The following is a 19,908-nucleotide window of genomic DNA, read 5'->3' on the forward strand; positions in this document are numbered from 1 at the left end:
CTGGTACTAAGACTCTGGGACCTTGACTAAACACTGAGTTTGGGGGAGGGAAGCTCAGTGATATGCCCGAGATTGAATTCTTGCTAGCTCAGTGGGATCGTGGCCTGGAGTCAGATTTCAATTGAATTAGAGAAAATAAAGAAATATGCCAAACCACTAGAGCTTTGCAAGCCCTCAGGCAGCCCCTAACCACAGGGCTCCCTCCCATGCCTGCCAGCAAGCAAGCTGCTCCCAGCACGGGACGCTCTGTGTGACCCAGAGTCTGGGGATACATGCGTCCTCCGTCCAGGAGTGGGTGCCCACACGTGTGTTCCCCTGGCCGTGGCCTCCCCGATCCTCCATCCTGAGGTTCCCACGGAATTGGCCATCAGAGCATTTCCTGAGCAGAGGGAGGTTGGGAAGCATGGACCTAGTTCTGGAAGCGGGGGAGGGCATGTGTACCCAATGGTGGGCACGTGGCATGGGCTGGGACACCCTTTCATGAGGTGGCCTGTCACCCCACAGTGCAGTGGTGAGCAGGCTGGCTCATCTGCAGTACCATCGTGGCCAGGCAGAACACCTTCCCTGGGACCCAGCTGTCCGTGCATCTCTCTCAGCCACCGCACGCCAGGCCGGTTGATGGTGGGACCAGCCAAGCACCGCCCTGGATCCCAGCTGGGCTGGTTAAGAAACAGATGACCTAGTTGGTGCTTTTAGGCAAAGTGCCAGCTCCTCATCCCAGCTCATGTGGGTCCTTGTGATCTGGCCCCTGATGATACTCCTCATCTCATCTCTAGCCCCTTCCCAGCACATCCCCTCCCCTGTCCCAGCTCCAACCCCACTGAACTGCTCCCAGGCCCTTGAAGGGGTCCCCTTCTCTCCTGCCTGGGCCTCTTCTACAGGCTTATCCACATACTCGAGCACCCCCTTCTCTCACCTGGCTCAGTCTACTCATTCCTCAGGACCCAGCTCTAGGAAGCCCTCTGAATCCCTGTCTGGACTGAGAATCTGTTCCAGACTTTCCATAGCACCCTGATTTCCTGTCTTGGTCCTTTGCCATATCTGTTGTATGCGATTGTTTGTCTCGTCCTTAGGCTGGACTGTAAGCCCTTGGACACAGGAATGATGTCCATTTCATTTATCATGGTGTCCTCGGGGCCTTGTGTCTGATGGGGGAGGACGGGAAGGGGACGGAAGGGGAAAGGAGGAGAAGGGTGGGGAGGAGCAACTCTTTGAGTTGCCCACAAGCCTTGAGACTTCCTTGCCTTTGAAGCTCCTTAGTGAGGAAGGCTGGCGCCCCTCCGAGATGGCAGTTTGCTTGGGTGGCTAAGGGAGCTGCCTGTAGGGAAGCCATCCATGGATGCCTCCTCTTCTGGACTCAGGACAGGCTGGGGTGCAGATGCCTAGGAGAGTTCCACAGAGGGACCCTCCGGGGCTGCCTCCCGCACCCCTGCCCCGACCTGGGAGCCTGGGGGAGGTGCTGCCTCCCACCTCACCGAAGGCTTCAGTGGTTCCTGCTCTTGTTCCCCTCGATAAAATGATTCCTTTCCTGGAAGGCAATTTGAAGGCCAAGGGTTCTTAAAGGAATGGTGGCCGTCTGCCCGCTGTCCTGCTCGGCCCCTCCCCCTCCCGGTTGTCTAGCCACTTCTCGCCGGCTTACATGTGAACCGCACAAAATCCGTTCAGACACAGACATGATAACGAACATCGGGTCCACAAAGAGAAAGGACATTCAATCCTAGAAAAAGTTGCATAAGCCTCACCCCAGGAGAAACCTGGCCCCAGGTGGTGTTGCTGGCAACAGCCATGCGCGGGACTCGCTGCTACTGGGACTTCTCCGGGGCCACCTTGGGAAGGGAACCTACTCCCAGGGCTGTTGCCTCACGCCCCCGGCGACTTTGTTCCTAACAAAACATCCCTGTTCCTGGAAATACAGCCTTCAGGTGCACCTGTGCAGCCCGGGAACCGTCTGGGTCTGCGGATGAGACTTGGGGCTGGGTTGGCCGACCAGGGTGGAGGGCACGACCCGGGTTACGGGCAGATGTAGACTTACTGAACCTGGGAGTCAGGATGCCCCTTCTGGGCCACGCGTGGGTGATTCGGAAGCTGCTAGCAGAGCCCGGTTCTAGAGGACTGACAGGGGCCCAGCTGCCCAGGGGAGGTGGCGTAGAACAGGGAGTCTCCGAGGCCCACGCCGGTTAGCGGAGCTGGGCGGGCTTTCCCAGACTAATTCTTGAAGGGAGGGCTTTGTTGTCTCTCATCTTGACCATGTCCTGTCTGTGCCTCAGTTTCCTCTTGTGCAGCTTGGGGAAATCATGACGCCTACTTCATGGATGTGGTGAGGTAGGGCAAAAACACTCAGTCCCAGGCCAACATCGATTTTGGGGTAGCTAAGCTGGTGTTCTGGCCAGGTTCTCTCTCGAGGTTGCAGTTAAGCTGTGGGTCTGGGCTGTACCCCTTTCAAGGCCCTTTCAAGGCTGATGGGGGCTGACAGGTCTAGGTCCAATACAGCTCATTCACGAGGCTTTGGCAAGAGGCCCCAGTGCTCTCTACACGGGTCTCTCTCTAGAGCTCTCTGAGTACTTTCCCCACGTGGCAGCTGGCTCTGTCCAGAGTGAGTGATCGAGAGGGAGGACAAGGTGGAAGCCACAAGGACCTGCATGACCGAGCCCTGAAGTCCCCTGCTGTCATTCCTGCAGTATCTTAGTGGTTACCCAGGCCAACCCTGTTTCACGCTGGAGGGACCACCGAGCTGGAGGGATCGTTGGGGCCATGTTGGAAGCTGGTACCACAAGAACCTCACTGGGCTGCTAAACCCATCCTCAACCCCCCTGTAGCCTGGCTTCCTGTTATGTGAGATAAGAAGTCCTATCATTAGTATACTACTCGTAGCCCAAAGCGTCCCGATATCCCTTCCCCAAAGTTCTTTTTTGGCTTGGGGGAGCCAGAGTTGGACTCTGTGACTTGCAACCAAAGCCCTTGCCTGATAACAGAGAGGAAGCCTGGACCATCAGCACGGTTTAGGGAAGAGGGAAAGGCGGGCTCCTGGGCTGGAAGCACCGCACAGATCACACTTGGTCTTCCAGAGTCTGAGAACAAGCGTTGTGCCAGGAGAGAGAGCCTAGTGTTTATATGCCGAAATAGTCACAGTGGGTTAAAAATACAAAGGAAAATGCTTTGCTGTAATGGCACGACTTTGGTTCTGGCTCCTTCTGCAGCGAGCTTTGTGCCTGAGCCTCTGTGGAAGGACAGAATCCTTCTCCTCGCCTTTCTCCGTGATCCCCTGCTGCTGAAGTTAGACTTTGGGTTAACACCAACAGGGATGCCCGGCCTCTGGCCCTCGGATGGTCAGTGACCAGGAGACTCTCTGAAGTCGCCCCCATGGGACAGGAGAACATTGAATTTACCCAAGTCTGGTCTCCCCCGACCCCTGACCACCCCAGTAGCTGATTGACCCGGTTGTGGCAAGCGTCCAGACGAAACCAAACCCCTGGGTCGGAAGGGAGTTCCCCGGATTGGCTGAAACCCGCCGCGCACCCCTGGGGCCCGGGAGGGTGGTGCAGCCTGTGAAGGGGAGAGGAGGGCAGTGCCTAGGAAACCAGCCATGGCTGCCACAGCTTCCCTTCTCCTGTAGGTGGACCTGCGGGTGACAGAGGATTCCACAGGTCAAGCCACACAGAAAGTGGGGGCAGTCAGGGGACAAACGCGGTTCTGACTCCCAGACTCGCTACTTCATGACATCTGTTGCTTCGCACCTGGATGATCTCCAGTCTGGAGCCAAAACTCTGGCTGCCTGGGCAGGCTTTTCCCTCTACCACACCTTACGTCTGTGGCGGGTCTGAGACGGAGTTCTCGAGAGCTTACCTGCGCCCTCGAGGTTTGCCTGCCTGCACCCCAGCAGAACCCTAAGGAGGGGATGCTGTGGCTCTGAGCGTTCAAGGCAGACAGAAGCTAAGGTCAGATCCCACTGCTGCCTTCTCTGCTCTCCGTTGACCCCCGCGGACCACCCTGGCGGCAGCTGGCTGGTCCTAACCAGCGGAGGGCAGAGACAGGTCCTAACAGCCCCTCCCTTCGGTGACTGTCAGTCAGTGGCCGGCCAGGCAGGTGGAAACCGAGGGACATGGTTCAGGCAGGGCAGTTTTAAAGGAGGGGGTTGGTCCCAAAGGTGTTGGAAGGCCTGGAAGAACAAAAGCATGACAAAGTGTTTCCTGGGGACCAGGAAGATGCCCCAGGAGCCCACACACCTCACTGCTGAGCTGCTGGAGATGCTTTCCCCGTCCCCACCCCACCCCCTGCCCTGCCATCAACAATCCAGCTGTGGCCACTGCCGCTCATGCTACCGGAACCAGAGTGGCTTTGTCCCTCCTTCTGCCTTCTGATCCCCCCAGCACCTCCACTGGCTAAACCCAGCTAGAAACCAGCTGCTCACAGTTGGGAGTGGGACAGAGGGAGCAGACCAACGTCCTAACATCATATGTGGATCCACAGCATGGATTTCAGAGTCAGGGAGGTCTGGGTTTATGTCCTTTTTCTGTGACAGTAGCCAAGTCCCCTTCCCTGTGTGGGCTTGAGTTCACTCACTGGTAAAAGAGGACTGATAACACATATATCCCAGAGCACTGGTGTGAAGGCTTAAAAGGAAATTATTATAAAAGAGCTTGAGCCCAGTGGTCAGAAGCCTAGAAGGGACTCGGTTCCTGAACATACCCATCTTCTTCCTCTCCCTTCAGGGCCTTTGCATTCTGCACTTTCTCTTACCTCTGCCTGGAATGTTCCTTCCTCTACTTTTTATCTCATTATTTCTGACTCATCCTCCTAGTCCAGATAGGACACGTTGTTGCAGGACACCAAAAACTGGACCCAAAGAAACTTAAGCAGAAAGCAGAAGTCTTTGGCTATCAAACCTGAGAAGTCCCAGCATAGTCCTAACTTCAGGTATGGTTTGATCAAGGGCTCAACCAATAACACTAATACTCATTAACTCTGGCGTGGCTCATGTGCCAGTCCCTCAATCAATGTCTGTGGTCAGGGAATTGGCACCTGCTAAATGTTCTACCCAAATAATCTGAGCTGATACTAGGCTAGGGGCGACCAGTTTCCCAGAGGAAATTTCAGTATAGTTACAGGAAGGGAGAATGGGTTCCAGGCACAAGAAGCAGCTCTTCAGTCATGTTTCCGCTCAGGGAAAATGTCCTAGTGCTTACTCTCCTCTGTCCAAGATTAAGTCATCTCCTACCATGATATACACTCACAGCTCCTTGCACGTCACAGCACTCATGAGCGAGTGATTATACTCTTATGGAGCCGAATGATGCCTCCCACCTGCCCCAGATTGCTAGCTCTGTGCGGGGGGCGGGGGGGGGGGGCCTTTTGTCGTCATCGTCTCCTTGGTATCCAGCCCAGTGCCCACACATGCTGGTTGGGTGTTCCTTAGAGTCTCTGAACATGAAGGGATGAATTGAGAACCCTGGTTATCATGAGGCCCGGCCTGTTACCTTGACTTTTTCCAGCTGTACACAGCTATTTGCGCCAGAATATTCCCTCCTCAAAGTCTTCTCTCCCCTGCAAGCTGGCTGGGGGACACACAGGACGCCATTCTCTGGAGAAAAGAATGACAGTTTTCCCTTTGGGAGGCGGGGGGTTAGACCCACAGCTCTGGAGGGTGATTCAGGCCAGCAGAAGCGGCTTGAAGCAGGAGAGGAGTCAGGGGACAAGGAGGGTTACTTTGGATTGAAAGCTTTAAGAAGAGTGATTCATGATCATTGCGGCTGACATTTAAAAAGCCCCAAATACTTTTGGTAACCAGTGTGCCGCCTTGCATTTAGTCTCGCGTTTATCCTGGGAAGGGAGCAGCCCCCAGTTGCTCTGGGGAATATTGTATTTCACTTTCAGCTTCTTAAGCGTCAGGGATGTTTGGCTCCTCAGTTTCCCGTATGTAACTGGTTATTAGCAGACTTTATTTTCGTGGACGCTCTTGTACAGGAGGGACACGTTGGCCTTTGGTGTCCCACAGGGCAGAGTTTGAAACCTGGTTGTCCCCATGGGCTATCTGTGTGACCTGGGACAAGTTACTTAACCTTTCTGAGCCTCCATTTCCTTTCCACGACAGGAGGATGATAATGGCAACCTCGCAGGGCTTTGGGGAGATTTAGATGGGGATGTTTCCATGTAGCGTGAGCTCAGTTTTAGCCTAAGCTGGGGCAGAATGGTGGAAGGAGAGGGAAGGAGCACGTGTTCTATGTGAGGGAGGAGAAGGGGGGAAGCCCCAGGGCTCTGGTGTCTCTCTCCCTCCTGCCCAGGGTGGGCACGAGTCTGAATACCCAAGAGAAACACTGTGGACTGACGTTGGAGGGGTTCCTTGCCCAGATATAAACTCTTGGAGATGCAGATGGGGGCTTCAGGGCCTACAAGCCAATGTGGTTTGCCTGGGACTTGGGGTTTCCCTGCATGCAGGACCTTCAGTGTTAACACTGGGAGGAGCTTAGGTGAGCTGAGACCTGGTTGGTCACCCTAGAAGTGTGCCTTTCCCTACTCGCCCAGAGCCCTTCAGTACCCTGAGGACTCCGGGGCCTCAGCTTTCTAGCACCAGAGGTCAGTGCCAGGGCCCCAGAGACAGGGATAATGATGGGGAGACCTCACCTTCAGGCTTCCCAGAGGTCCTCAGGATGGAGGTTTGGAGGAGGCCAAAGGCCTGCATCGGTAGAACGGGAAAAGCCAGCAAAACATGGCTTCTGACTACCGTGGTGAGCCAGGCGAGGTCGGGGGAAATTTGGTTCCATCCCTGGGCCAACCCAGTACCTGTCACCTAGTGTGGTTTTTGTCATTGTGCTGTCTGAATGGTCACTGATAGTCTAGAGCTCTGCTGCTTTGTTCCAAATCTGGCCACTTTAGAGAAATCATTTATCTTAGTATCTTTTGAGTTACTTTCTAAGTATCTTGGCCAGAAGCTCTAGTACCTGCTATTAATGATCAGTGTTAGCTCTGGGCCTGTGTCTGTACTCTAATTTCTAAGTCACTTCTCACTGCCCTTCCCAGAGCATCTAGACAGCGTTGGCTAACAGCAGCCATGCTGGCCGCCCTTTGTTCCCCGGTTCCATTAGTTACGCTCATGGCAAGACTTCTTGGTCTCAGGACACTAAGACCCAGGCCCGGGAAGTGCTTTAGGGCTTCACTATTAAGTATCCTGAAAGCTCTTGGCTGGAAATAAATACACTCTATTAAAGTAGCATCTTTCCATTTTTAAAAGAGTCTTTATAAAGGATGGGCTTTGGGTTTTATTAAGGACCTCCATCAGCCCTGCTTCTAAAACACGTCGGTGTCTTCATGTTTAGAATGGGGGCAGGGGTAGAGGAGCAGGAGGGAAAGCAGTAACCACTTTATGGGGCTGTTATGGGGAATAAGTGAGCTCATGAGGTGCATAGCAGAGAACCTAACACGGTCAGTCTGGCAGGTGTCACAGCTGTCACAGGTCCCATCTCAGGGATGTCTTGACACTAGGCCAGGAGAGCCTGCAGCCCCGCTCCTCCCCTGCTACTCCCCTCAGGGAGGGGTGACCAATAGTGATCTCAGCCCCAGAAGCCAAATGCTCTTTTAAGTAGATTTTGGCCGAGAGCCTCAGGCTGGCGGTTGGGAGGCTGGATAAGTTGGGGTGAGCAGCTCCTACCCCCTCCCCCAGGGAAAGACCCAGAGCTGGAGGACCTTGGGGCTGCTCTGTTGAGTGACCTCAGCCATCACCTCACCCTCCACTTGCCCACTTCCTGAGGAGATGGTCTTTGAGGTCTGTCCCACCCACAGAGGTGGCAGAGGGATGCCCAGGCCTGAGCCAGGAGGTGGTGGGGAAGGCGGTGCCCACTGGGCTCAGAGCCGTGGCAGGCGAGGTCTGACACTCCAACCTAATGACATGGGCTGCAGGAGCAGAGTCTGTGAATGTCCCCTGGGGCACCACAGTCTTCCACAGACTCCCCCATGCTTCCCTCCTCTACACACACCTGAAAAGTGCACTTAAAAAAAAAAAGATTGATTTATTTGTGAGAGAGCGAGAGAGAGAGTGAGAGAGAGAGAGCAAGCACAAGTAGGGGAATGGCAAAGGGAGAGAGAGAGAAGCAGACTCCCTGCTGAGCAGGGAGCCTGACGTAGGGTTCGATCTCAAGACCCTGAGATCACAACCTGACTAAAACCAAGAGTTGGATGCTTAACTTACTGAGCCACCTAGGCAGCCCAAAAGTGCACTTTTTAGAAGTGCGCTTTTGGGTGGCCATGGGACCCAGTGCAAAGTGAAAATGTGGGGATCTTTGCTCAACAGTTACTAAGATGGTGACAGCTGAGCATTAAACCAAGAGTGGGGGGGGGCTTTCTAAGCATGGGGCCCTGTGATGCACAGCCCTGGAAGTAGGGAAGGACCCCTGGGACACTCCGTATTAGGAACTTGGGGCAAGGAACTTTCATGGTGCTGTGGACACCAACAGGGTAGTTATGGGGCTGTGAAAATGGAAGCCAGGGTTCCTGAGCCACGGCTCCAGCATCATAGCAAATGTTGTCTGGAAGGTCAAGGTATCAGGATCGAGAGCCGGTCCTGGTGACATCTGGGTCTGGTATCTGTGTCTCTGACGCTGAGCTCCCCTTGCCCTTCCTGTCTTTTGAAGAAATTAACCAATAAGTACCTACTTTTGTTAAGCTAGGTGGAGTTGGGTTTCTGATATTTACAATAAAATTTGTCAGTGTTAAAATTCTGGACTTTATCCAGTCGGTGGGAAAGGATCTGACCCCCTTGCCTAGTGGGAAAGGATGGACAGAGCCAAGGGACAGGGCACAAGGGGCATGTGGGTACTGGGGACAGAGCCCTTTGTTGGAAACCAAGAAGCCTGAGATTCCGGGTCATTTTGAGGAAGGGAGTCAACATTAGGTTGTTAATCCCAGACTCTGGGTGAACTACAAGTACGAAGGTCTGGAGCCAAATAGGAGAGAAATGCAGGTGCACACCTGATTTCTGGATGTAGAGAACGGTGTCCTAGGGGCTTAGCCTTCCACTATTATGGCCTCTAGGGGGCGCTCCTCCCTCCTAACAGTTCTGGCCCAAGAGTTTCTCCCTTATCTGAGAAAAGCTGAAACAATAAAATATACTTTACTGAAGGTGTGGGTGTACGAAGAGAGAGAAAGATAAGGAGGCCTGTGAGTCTGGAGAAGATGTCCAGGAGAGGCCTTACATCTGGGGCTGGCTGGGTGCCCCCCCTTATCCAGTGGCACAGGGGGTATCCAGGGAGTTCCTCTTCTCAGTCCTTCATCCGTGGCTGGGCTCTTCCTATGTTTTTCTTTTCTTTTCTTTATTTTTCTTTTCTTTCTTAAAGATTTTATTTATTTGTTTGAGAGAGAGAGAGAGCACAAGAATGAGCATGAGCAGGGAGAGGGAGAGGGAGAAGCAGACTCCCCGCTGAGCAGGGAGCCCCACGCGGAGCTGGATCCCAGGACCCTGAGACCATGAGCCGAAGGCAGATGCATAATCGACTGAGCCGCCCAGGCGCCCCTCTTTCTATGTTTTCATCCCTTCTGGAGCTGGCATAGTGTGGGACATAGCTTTTGACCAAACAATTCAACCTTATGGAGTCCATCCTACAGAAAAAAATATATTCAAGGATATTCAGTGCAGCTCTGTTTGTGACACTATAACAGCTCTGCGTGTGTGTGTGTGTGTGTGTGTGTGTGCGTGTGTGTATGTGTGTGTAATATATTACATTTAACATAGGGACAGGTTGGGAAGCATGTGGTCCAAACTATTAGCAATAGGGGAGCAATGGGGGCGCGGGAGGAAGACTTTCCTTTGGCTCTGAACACTTATATACTCCTGCTTCATTTGATTTTTCAAAACTATTTTCCCACCATGTATTCATGTGTAAATTATAGAATGTGTAATTTTAAAATGACGTTTTTAAAAAGTCACATGATACAAAGTTTTGAAAGAGAAATTATCGTGATGAAGTCTGATGCACAGATTGGTAGGGGTGTCAATCCTCCTGGTGATTTCGTGTCCTCCAGAGGCTTCCAGCAGGCTGCGGTAGGCCTGGAGGAAGGTGGTGCTGAATGGCCCTGGGAGAAGGCGGGGAGCTACGGAAGGCACCTGGGCTGGGCTCAGTAGTCATTCTGGCCATTTGACTTCGGTTAGTGTCTTTCATCCCGGTGAGAGAGATACCATAAATACTGCATTCACAAGGGAGGAAAGCAGCTCTTGAAAGGGGACACAGGTCAGTGCTGGGATTCAGACCCCAGGGCGCAGGAGCTCTCCCATTTGCTTTCAATGGGAAAGGCAAGGGGAAGAGTAGGGAACTGGGTGTCCACTGCACAATCTTTGAAGTGCTCACCCCTGGGTGCAAAAGGCAGTAAAACCAGGAGGGAGAACTGACTTAGGAAGGATCAGCTTTAGTGGAAGAGGTGAGGGGACCAAGTAGATTCTGGTGTTAGATACACAAAGCTGTGTAGGAACCCATGTCCTCCTGTCTCTAATGGACACCCTTCGGGGGAGGTGGGCTGTGAGCACCACGAGGTCTCCTGGGAATGACTGCGGTAGAGGGAGAGGCTGGGGCCCGGCATCTACCCCTTGGTTTGTCTTCTTTCCCAGCCCCACTGACCTTATGCTGACCCTAGAAATAAGAACTGAAGCAGACATTTAGCTACAACGCTGAGCCTTGTGGGGGTCCAGCCGCTCCACCTGGGGTTGCAGGGGGGGGGATGCTGGGTGGAGTGGATTGGGCATGGTGGAGAGTCTGTCTCCTCCAGCAGGATGCGGATTGTAAAGGAACTCCTTGGATATGTCCCAGTGCGGGATTCTTTGTAGGGGCCTGGGAGGTCTGGGTGAACCGGTGGGTGGCACATGCCAGTGAAGTCTGCGTGACTTCTGCAGCCGAGGCCTGAGGGGATGGGTTTCATAGGGTGAAGAGTTCAGGGACCTCGGGGTGCAGGTTATGGCTGGGGCACGGTGGGGGCAGGGTGGAATTAACGTTAAGGGCTTGAAGCTGAGGGGGGCAGGCTGTGACTTCCTGGAGCATCTCAGGCTGAGTTCCTGGGTGTGGAAAAAAGTGAGTGGGGTTTGCTCTCTGTAACCCCAGAAGAAGGCAGATGACTCCTTTCCTGTCTGCTCCTGCATCTTTTTTAGCTTTCGAGTCTCTAAGTCTAGGGTCCCCAAATTGCAGAGCTGGAAGTCAGTGAACGCTGCTCCCCAGCAAGTCTCTGGGAACAGAGAGGGTAAATGACCAGCTTGCTAAGGCACAGGCAGCCAGGGGAGGCAGCAGGGCCGGGGCAGGGCAAAGCAACCGCACCTCCCTAATTAGCTCAGGGCTCAAGGATTTCCAAGGAAAGGCCAGGACACGGAGGTGCTGCCTGCGAAGGGAGGGACCAGTGAGAGTTGGAACAGCCTGGAACTGAAGAGGGCAAGGTCAATGCCCAGAGTCATCAAGGCCTGACTTCTTGGCGGGGCGGGGAGGACAGAGGACACGCGATAGACTTTCATGCACTCTGGTGGTTCAAAGCGTTTTCTTCATGAATAAGTCTTTATTTAGAAGGGTCCAGATTCTGCCCTGAAAATTGCCTTCTAAAATCTGCAGAACAAAGGCAGTAAACTCTCCACAATTTAGGTGGAATAACGGGTGATTATGAGAATCTTTTCCTGTGTCTTTCAAGACATCATCATTGAGCTGGTGGTACTTTTATAAGGTAGGGAGGCGTAAATGTAATTACTGCTTAACGTGCTTAAACTTGATAATGGAGTCACGTGCCAGTGGTTTGGGCCAGTTCGACTAGTAAAGAGGGCGAATAGCACCCAGGCGCTCTCGGGTTACCCTGCCTTTCCGCTCCCCGCTGTCTGGAAACCGCCCGGTGGGCACCTCGGGCCCGGAAGATTGCGGCTGGAGCGGCGCCGAGGCTGCTTCCCGGCGCTCCGGCCGCACAGGCGAGCCGGCCCCTGAGCCGGTGCCGCAGTCCCAGCGCCAGGGCGGGGACTCCAGTCCAAAGTTCACCTCCGGGCCTTCACAGTAGCCCGCCCGAGGCGCGAGCGGCGGCATCTCAGGGTCGCTGAAGGGCCGAGTTAGGAAAGGTGTGGACGGCCGGAGAGGAAAGGAGGGGTCGGCCTCGCCGGGGTCTCCCCGTACCGGGAGTTGCAAGAAAGGCGGGAGTGCGGGCTGGCTCGAGGTGGGCCGCTTGGGGGGTATGCGGTGGACACGCAGGGACATCGTCCTCCATCTGACTGGGGCTGGAGCCTCAGGCACAGAGAGGCTGCGTGACTCGTCCAAGGTCGCACAGCGAGCTGCTGGTGTGTGTGTGGGGGGGGGGGTGCGGTTCTGACCGCGTCTAGCAGCCTCCCAGGCCCCACTTCGCAGGCGGACGCCGCGCTGTGGCCGCGGGCAAGGAGCCTCTGGGGCCCCGGGCTCCAGGTGAGAGGAGGGCAGCGCCCCCGCCTGCCTCGAGCAGGGCTCTTCCGCGCTGCCGCGCCGGGTCACCTGGGCAGCCTGGCGTTGGCGTTCCAGGTCGTGGCGCGCGAGGGAGCGCACGGGGCACTGCGGCCCGGTTGGTAACTCCCGGAGCCCACTCGCCCGGGACCCGGAGCGCGGGTGCGCTCCTTGCCCTGCGGCCAGTACCCCAAACGGAGGTCCGCCGGCGTCGTTCATGAATGAGAGGCTCAGAGAGAGTAACCCAAATCACGCAGCGGCTGAACTACGGACCCGGGATTCGAACCCAGCGGTCCGGATTTTTGCGGCCTCCGGCCCGAGGCGGCTGTGTGTCCCTGGGCGAGTCCATTCCCTCCTCCCCGCCGTCGTGGCCGCGCATGCCCAGTCTTCGGCGGCGCCGGGAGGTGGCGGCGGGCGCCCCAGCTGCTTTGCATTGACGCCAGCACCCGCTGGAGGTCACCGCTGGGGGCTGGGCGCGGCGTGCTGCCGGCAAGACCCGGCCCGGAGCGCAGAGCGGGAGCCGCGCCGCCAGCAGCTCCCCCGAGACCGCAGCCGCTTCTGCGCTTCTCGACGGCGCGGCCCCAGACCCGGCCTGAGCCGGCGGCTCCGTCCCCACCCGGCGGGCTGTGGCCTCGCCGCCCCAACGGGCGCCCACCGACCCCCCACCCCTCAACGGCAGTAGCGTCTAGGCCGGCCTTCCCCGCCGCCGGCGCTCGGGCCAGGGGCGTTTCTTCGCGGGGCGGCGGCCCAGCAGGCGGAGCGGCGCGGGCTGCGGGCCCGGGGAGGCGGCTGCGGGCGCGGCGGGGAGCGCACCTCCCCCGGGGGTCGCGCCGCCCCGCGGCCAGGGCGGCGTCGCTCGCGCGGCGCGGACTTGCCTGCGCCCGGGTGGGGAGAGCGTAAATCTCCTCCCCCGAAATTCCCCGGAAGCGCGGCGCGGCCAGGCGAGCGCGGCGATGTGAGGGAGGCGGCCGGCGGCTCCCGCCTCAGGAAGGGCATGTTCGGAGGGGCGGCCGCGGCGCGCCGCCCGCCCCAGCGCCCCCTCCCCAGCGCCGCCGCCGCCGCCGCGCCCGCACCGCGATAAAAGGGGCGGCCGCACTTCCTGACGCGAGACCCGCGCTCGCCGCCGCCGCCGCCCGCCCGCCCAGGCGGCGATGACACGGCGCCCGCGGCGGCCCCGAGGCGCCGGGCGGGCCGTTTGCTGACCGGATCGCGGCTGCCCGCCAGCGTGTCCGCGCGCCGCCGCCAGCATGGGCTGCGCCCCGAGCATCCACATTTCCGAGGGCCGGGCGGTGTACCACGGCGGCAAGGAGGCCGAGGACGCGCCGGGAGCCGCCGCGCCGCCGCCGCCGCCCGCCGGCCCGAAGACCACCGCCTCGCCCGCGACCCGCGGCGCCGGCCTCGCGGAGCCCGAGCCTCGCGACGGCAGCGGCAGGAAGGTAAAGGGGTGCCGGGCGGGCGGCCGGGGCTCGGGGGCTTGCGGTCCGCGGCGAAACCCGGGCCGGGCCGGGTGGGGCTCCTTCGCGGGCGGCGCTGCCCTCTCGCCGGGTTTCGGGTGGCTTTGACGGGGCGCCGGCGCCCGCCTGCCGGGACAGCGGCCCGAGGGAAGCCTGAGCCGCGCGTCCTCCGACCCTCGTCGGTGGGGCTGCGAGCGGGACGCCCTGCGAGTCGCGGTGTCGGTTCCCGGGACCCATCCGACGGGGCCCGCGGCGCACTTGCCCGGGGGCGCTCGAGTCATTTCCCTCCCCAAGAGCAGGGAACCCCCAGGGTACTGTGGCGCGCCCCCGAAACGTTAGATCCGCGTGAACTTTGTTCTTTGGGTTCTCATGATGGAAAGGGAAGGGCGGCCAGCCCGGGGAAGCCGGGGCGCTGGATCCTACCACCCTGTTTTGTTCTCCCTCCGTCGGCTTTGCACGCGCATGCGGTCGCAGTTCCCCAGTTTCTCTGGGACTATTAAAACGTAATCTGAAGCCCCATCCGCTCTGCTCCATTGCACATGGACTTGAGGTTCACGGTTATTGCCATACGTGTTGTATTTAAAGCATATGTTATGAGAAAAGACCATCAGAACCGCGTTTTTTGAAGCATTCAGCAGAACAAAGTTAATTTTTTATTAAGTAGTTTGACCGGGAGGTTTTGTGGCTGCTTTTCACCGTTGGGTGTCTTGTCCAGCGCGCATCGCCTTGGCGTACGTTTTGTGAAAGTTTCCGGGCTTAAGCTTCGTTAAGATTTCCTAAAGGGAGGATAATGGTGGGGGGAGTAAAAGGGAAAGGTGTTCATTCAGGCACACAGCAACAACTTTCCAGTTCTCTGATTTGAAATTGTAGAGCTGGATTTCATGCGTTTATGTTTTGTTAAACTAGAAAAAAAAAAATTCTGGTGTGCGTGGCCTCGGATTGTTGATCATCCCTCTCGTTGCTGCTGCTTTTTTAAAAAGTCATTTGTAAAATTGTTTGGATTTTCTGGCTTACTGGGGTTTGCTAGACCTCCCAAGTTTGATACCATTTGTTCAGTTTCTGTGTTAAATTTCTAGCAGTCATCCATGACGCCTTTTCTTTAGGAAAGTGTAAAAGAGGGTAACCTAGATGAAGTGACTTCCCCACCCCTCAATACCCAGGTGAAAATCTAACTTTGTTGTGATGATCAGAAGTTGGATTCCTTTTGCGGATTCTTGAAGAAACCTGTGATGGTTTTAGACTGAATCCCAGCTGTTCCTAATGTCAGTGTAGTGCTTAGACATTAAGCCTATCTAATTGGCTTTAAAAAATCATCACACGGTGAAGTTGAATATGGAAGTGTTAACAGCTTTCAGGTTTTTGACCCATGTCTAATATTGGTTCTCTGTCACTAACTAATAATGAACTTTTAGGTCCCCAAATTAGCCGTTTTAGAAAGAGGCCCTGTGTCTTGCCTTTTTGTGGTGGTGTCCGTGTCCTAAAATTAACCTCCCTGTCTTATAAGCATCTCTGGTGCAGCAGCTTGTTCCTCTGCTATCCGTGGTGTTTGTAGAGCCCCTGAGTTTTTGAGAGTCTTACATATTCTGTCCCATTGTCAGCCCATTGTCTTGAGTTGGGGCACAGAAAAAGACATTCATTATTTACAGTCTTTAATGCATTGGCACACATATAGTAGCTGCTAAATAAACGTTTGCTGAATTTGGCTCTTTATTAACTGAAGGATGAAACTTTTCAGTCACTGGAATTTTACCCCATAAAACCTCCAATATAGGCTTTAAGGTAATATTAGTATTTCCAGAGGAGAAGTCAAATAACAACACCACAGCCACAGAAATGCTTGTTAGTTACATATTGTCCGTGTTGATACCGGATCTCAGTGACAGATACTTGTATGTGGGCATCTCCGGTAATAGGGCAGAGGTAAATTTCAGCATTTTTAAAGCTATTCTTTCTTTAAGGGAAGGAGTCGTTTCTTTTCATTTTTAATTTTTTTAGCTTTTTTTTTTAAAGATTTTATTTATTTATTTGACAGAGATCACAAGTAGGCAGAGAGGCAGGCAGAGAGAGAGAGAGGAGGAAGCAGGCTCCCTGCCGAGCAGAGAGCCCGATATGGGGCTCGATCCCAGGACCCTGGGATCATGACCTGAGCCGAAGGCAGAGGCTTTAACCCACTGATCCACCCAGGCGCCCCGCTTTTTTATTTTTTTAAAGATTTTATTATTTGAGAGAGAGAGAAAAGAGAGAAGGGTGATGGGTAGAGGGAGAAGCAGACCCCCTGCCAAATAGGGAGCCCCATGTGGGACTCAGTCCCGGGACCCCAGGATCATAACCTGAGCTGAAAGCAGGTGCTCAACCATCTGAGCCACCCAGGCGCCCTTTTTTTCTTCTTTTTAAAAATATTTTATTTTTAAGTAATCTGCACACCCAGTGTGGGGGCTCCAGCTTAAAATCTCCAGATCAGAGCTGCATGTTCCATCAAATGAGCCAGCCAGGCACCCTAAGGGAATGAATCTTTTAAAATTATCAAATACATTTCAGAAATCTAAAAATACGTGTTTAGAGACGATACATGTCCAGCGATTTAGCAAAATCAAATTATTTAATTAACTTGAATTCTGATATGCCAAGAATTGAATTGTATTCAATTCAGTTCAAGTATTGAATACTAATATACCAAGATCCAATTTTAGTTTATTAAGAATTATTTCTTCTTGGGGTGCCTGGGTGGCTCAGTCAGTTAAGCATCTGCCTTCGGCTTAGGTCATGATCCTAGAGTCCTGGGATGTAGCCCCACATGGGGCTCCTTGCTCAGCAGGGAGCCTGCTTCTCCCTCTTCTCCTGCCCCTCTCAAATAAATAAATGTTTAAAAAATTTTTAAAAATTTCTTCTTAAAAATACAATAAATCAGCATATCACTCAATGGATTTCAAAAAGAAATTCATTGGGCAAGTTTTTGTATTTTGATAGTACATATAGAAAACACTAGTTCATCAAAATGTTTGGGAGATTGATAATTGCATTTTCAGATTAATTAGTGTTTCCCCCTACACTGCAGTGTATCCCGTGTGTGTTCCTTGAAGCAACTTGTTGACTGTTATTAAGTATTAAATGAAAAAAGGAGCCATGTCCAAATAAGTTTGGGAAATACTGGCTCAGACTAAGTTTGGCAGATTTCTTTTATGCAGGATTTGTCAGAAAACTTAATTTCCTAAAATATACTGTGACTCTCCAAATGGTGTTTAGAGAGTGCAGCATTTCCCAGACTTGTTCGATTATGGAGCCTTTTTATAGAGTTATATCTTAGGCCGCATGTTAGGACATGATTCCTAACATGAGATACCAATATTCAAAGTACAAGAAATATACTTAACAGTAGAACACAATAAACATAATTTGCTTCTTAATGATTCCAAAGGTATTTCAGGATCTTGTAATACATTAGGCTGGGTCATCGTATATGAACTCGCTCGAGTGTTACTAAAAGTGTTCTGTTTATTCATTTCAGGAGTTATAGTCTGTGTGCTTACAGATAATGAATGCTGTGTTCAGTTCGAACACTTAGAGTTTTGTTTTTAATCAGCTTGAGCTTTAACTGTAACATTTCAATATTTTCTTGTCAGTCTGGATTTACTGGGTCTTCTCTTTCCTTAACTTGGACTTGAGTTGCCCTTGAAAGATTTGAGTGTGGAGGCAGGAGTGTCAGAGGAGAGCCTGTGGGCCCTCCCTCCTTTGTGCACACACCCAGTGCATTGCTGTGATCCCCCCCCATTTGTCATTAAATAGCTCTGTGAGGCTGTACTCAACTCTGTTTCATTCACTGCTGCATCCCCCCACCACATAGTGGGCCTTCCACAGACATCTGTCGAATTAGAGAATTGTGTGAGCCGGGCTGGAGAAGTGGAAAATCCACCCAGCCCATAGAAAGGAAGTAGAAACCAGTTTTAACTGGAGTGGAGGCTGGAGGGTTAGATCTGGTTTTGTGGAAATCTCTGGTTATTGCCCTTTCAGAGCATTTATACTAGGGAATAATAGAGTTCTAGCCTGGTGAGCAGAGTAGATTTTCCTCCAAAGACTGAAGGATTAATTAGTGCAGCTGGACGGGCAGGGCATAACAGGTGACAGGTGATAGCGGGCCACGCTCTGACCTCTCACTGAGGGCTCCCGGCCTGAGCGCTCAGAATCCACTCATGCCTACCCCATCCTGTCGCTCGCCTTTGCTTCTGCCATTCTCTTCTCCCAATTTTCTCTTATTTTTTACCTCCTTCCTTTTCTTCCCTTCCTCCTCAAAACTGGCCGAACTAACCAGCTTGATGTCCCCCAAAGTTTAGTGGTTTCTTGGTGTTTCTTAGCTATGAAATAAAATTTCTTGCTTGCTTTTAATGTACAGAGTGGGCCAATCAAATTTTTATATTTCCGTTAACTAAAGCAAATTTTTCTCTGACCTGTCTGATCCTCCCACCCCCCCAACTAGGGGTCATTGACTCTGGGTAGATTATGGAACTATTGAAAGTTTCCTTCTGAAAGTGTAGTTTACAAAATGAGACCTTTCTCTTCCTGAAATACGAGACTATAATTTACCTCTGTAGATCCTGCTTTTTCATTTTCTTAATTCTTATATAAAAAAAATACTTTGCATTTATATTCTGTATCATTTTAGTGCTTAATATCATTACCATCTTAACATGAAGTGTGGTTCTTCAGAGAGATGTTTTGAGTATCACAACTCTATCAGCACAGACGTGTGCTGGGCTAGCCCAGACCCTCCTTGCTGAAGTGATGGTTGGAATGAGGCCTGTGGTCCCTTCTGACACAAATGTTTCCTGTGAAATGGCTTATGACACTGGTTTTTTTCCCTTTCTACAGCTTGCCCACTTGGGGTGGGCTCTTTAATAGGGGAAGTTTCATGATGTGAGTCTACAGGGTGAGGCAGATGTCTCAGAATAACCTAAAATGCCTTAAAGCACAGAACTTTTTTTTTTTTAAGATTTTATTTATTTATTTGACAGAGATCACAAGCAGGCAGAGAGGCAGGCAGAGAGAGAGGAGGAAGCAGGCTCCCCGCTGAGCAGAGAGCCCGATGCAGGGCTCGATCCCAGGACCCTGGGACCATGACCTGAGCCGAAGGCAGAGGCTTTAACCCACTGAGCCACCCAGGTGCCCCAGAACAGAACTTTTAAAAAATTAAAATTAAAAATCAAAGAAGAGAGGGCGAAGTTGCTTAGAGCATGAGTAATCTCTTGATCTTGTCCAAGGTCAGTGGCTTCAGCCTGGTTTCTCAACACAGAGAGGTTCCTGGAGTGCAGACTATCCGTATTCATCATAGCCACCATTTCTGGGATGCTTTTGATGTTGCGGGCACCGTGCCCGAATGTCTTACAGATATTATCTCATCAAGTCCTTACAACTCTGTGAGATGACTGGTGTCATTTCCATTTTGCAGATAAGGCACCGCAGGTTAGAAGCTCACCCACGCTCACCGCTAAAACCGTATTCAAACCCGTTGCTCCTGGACTGTTCTTTTAACTCCCTGTCTCCACTGCATTTCCCATCCTTTGGCCGGCCACTGGGTTGCAGGTGCCGCAGGTGCACCTGGCTTTTGAGCAGGTATCCTGAATCCACATTGTCAGGACTTTGTTAAGTCATGGCTTGCTGGGGGAGTTGGTTCCAGCCCTGCTGGAGCTTCCCGAGTTTGGAGAGTTGCATCCATCTTTGGCCCTGCCCCTGTGAACTGAAGTCAGGCATCTGTGAGGCTCTCACATTTGTTCTCTTTGCTCTGACACAAGTTGGCAGGCCTCCCTCAGGAGTCCTTTTCGCTCTCCCTTCCTCCTGCCCAGGCTTCAGGTAGCCTTCTTTGGCCAGAAGGCCCCTTGGGGCTAGTTCTTCCCATCAGCCTTTGCCCAGAGCACGACACCCCCTACCCCAGCTCTGCATGTGTGCCTCTTCAAGGCCTAGCCTTTCTTGAGCCCCTGGTTGTACTTGCTCTCTCTTTTCTCTGCTCTTAGGATCTTCCCCTGTAGCCCTTGCAGGCCTAGGAGATCTGACGG

At 53.3% G+C, this 19,908-nt stretch overlaps 1 protein-coding gene across 2 annotated transcripts in view; it reads left to right on the top strand.

The window, feature by feature from the left end:
• Window positions 1-13,631: 13,631 nt before the first annotated feature.
• The window catches only part of PDE8A (phosphodiesterase 8A), a 145,515-nt gene continuing 139,238 nt past the window's right edge, over window positions 13,632-19,908 (top strand). For both annotated transcript variants that reach the window (XM_032836978.1, XM_032836979.1), the window contains exon 1: window positions 13,632-13,846. In XM_032836978.1, coding sequence (XP_032692869.1) covers window positions 13,658-13,846 — 189 coding nt within the window. In that variant the 5' untranslated portion in view covers window positions 13,632-13,657. The remainder of the gene's footprint in view (window positions 13,847-19,908) is intronic.

Source organism: Lontra canadensis, unplaced genomic scaffold (assembly GCF_010015895.1).
Source record: "Lontra canadensis isolate GAN:19392208 unplaced genomic scaffold, GSC_riverotter_1.0 scaffold94, whole genome shotgun sequence".
NCBI lineage: Eukaryota > Metazoa > Chordata > Mammalia > Carnivora > Mustelidae > Lontra > Lontra canadensis.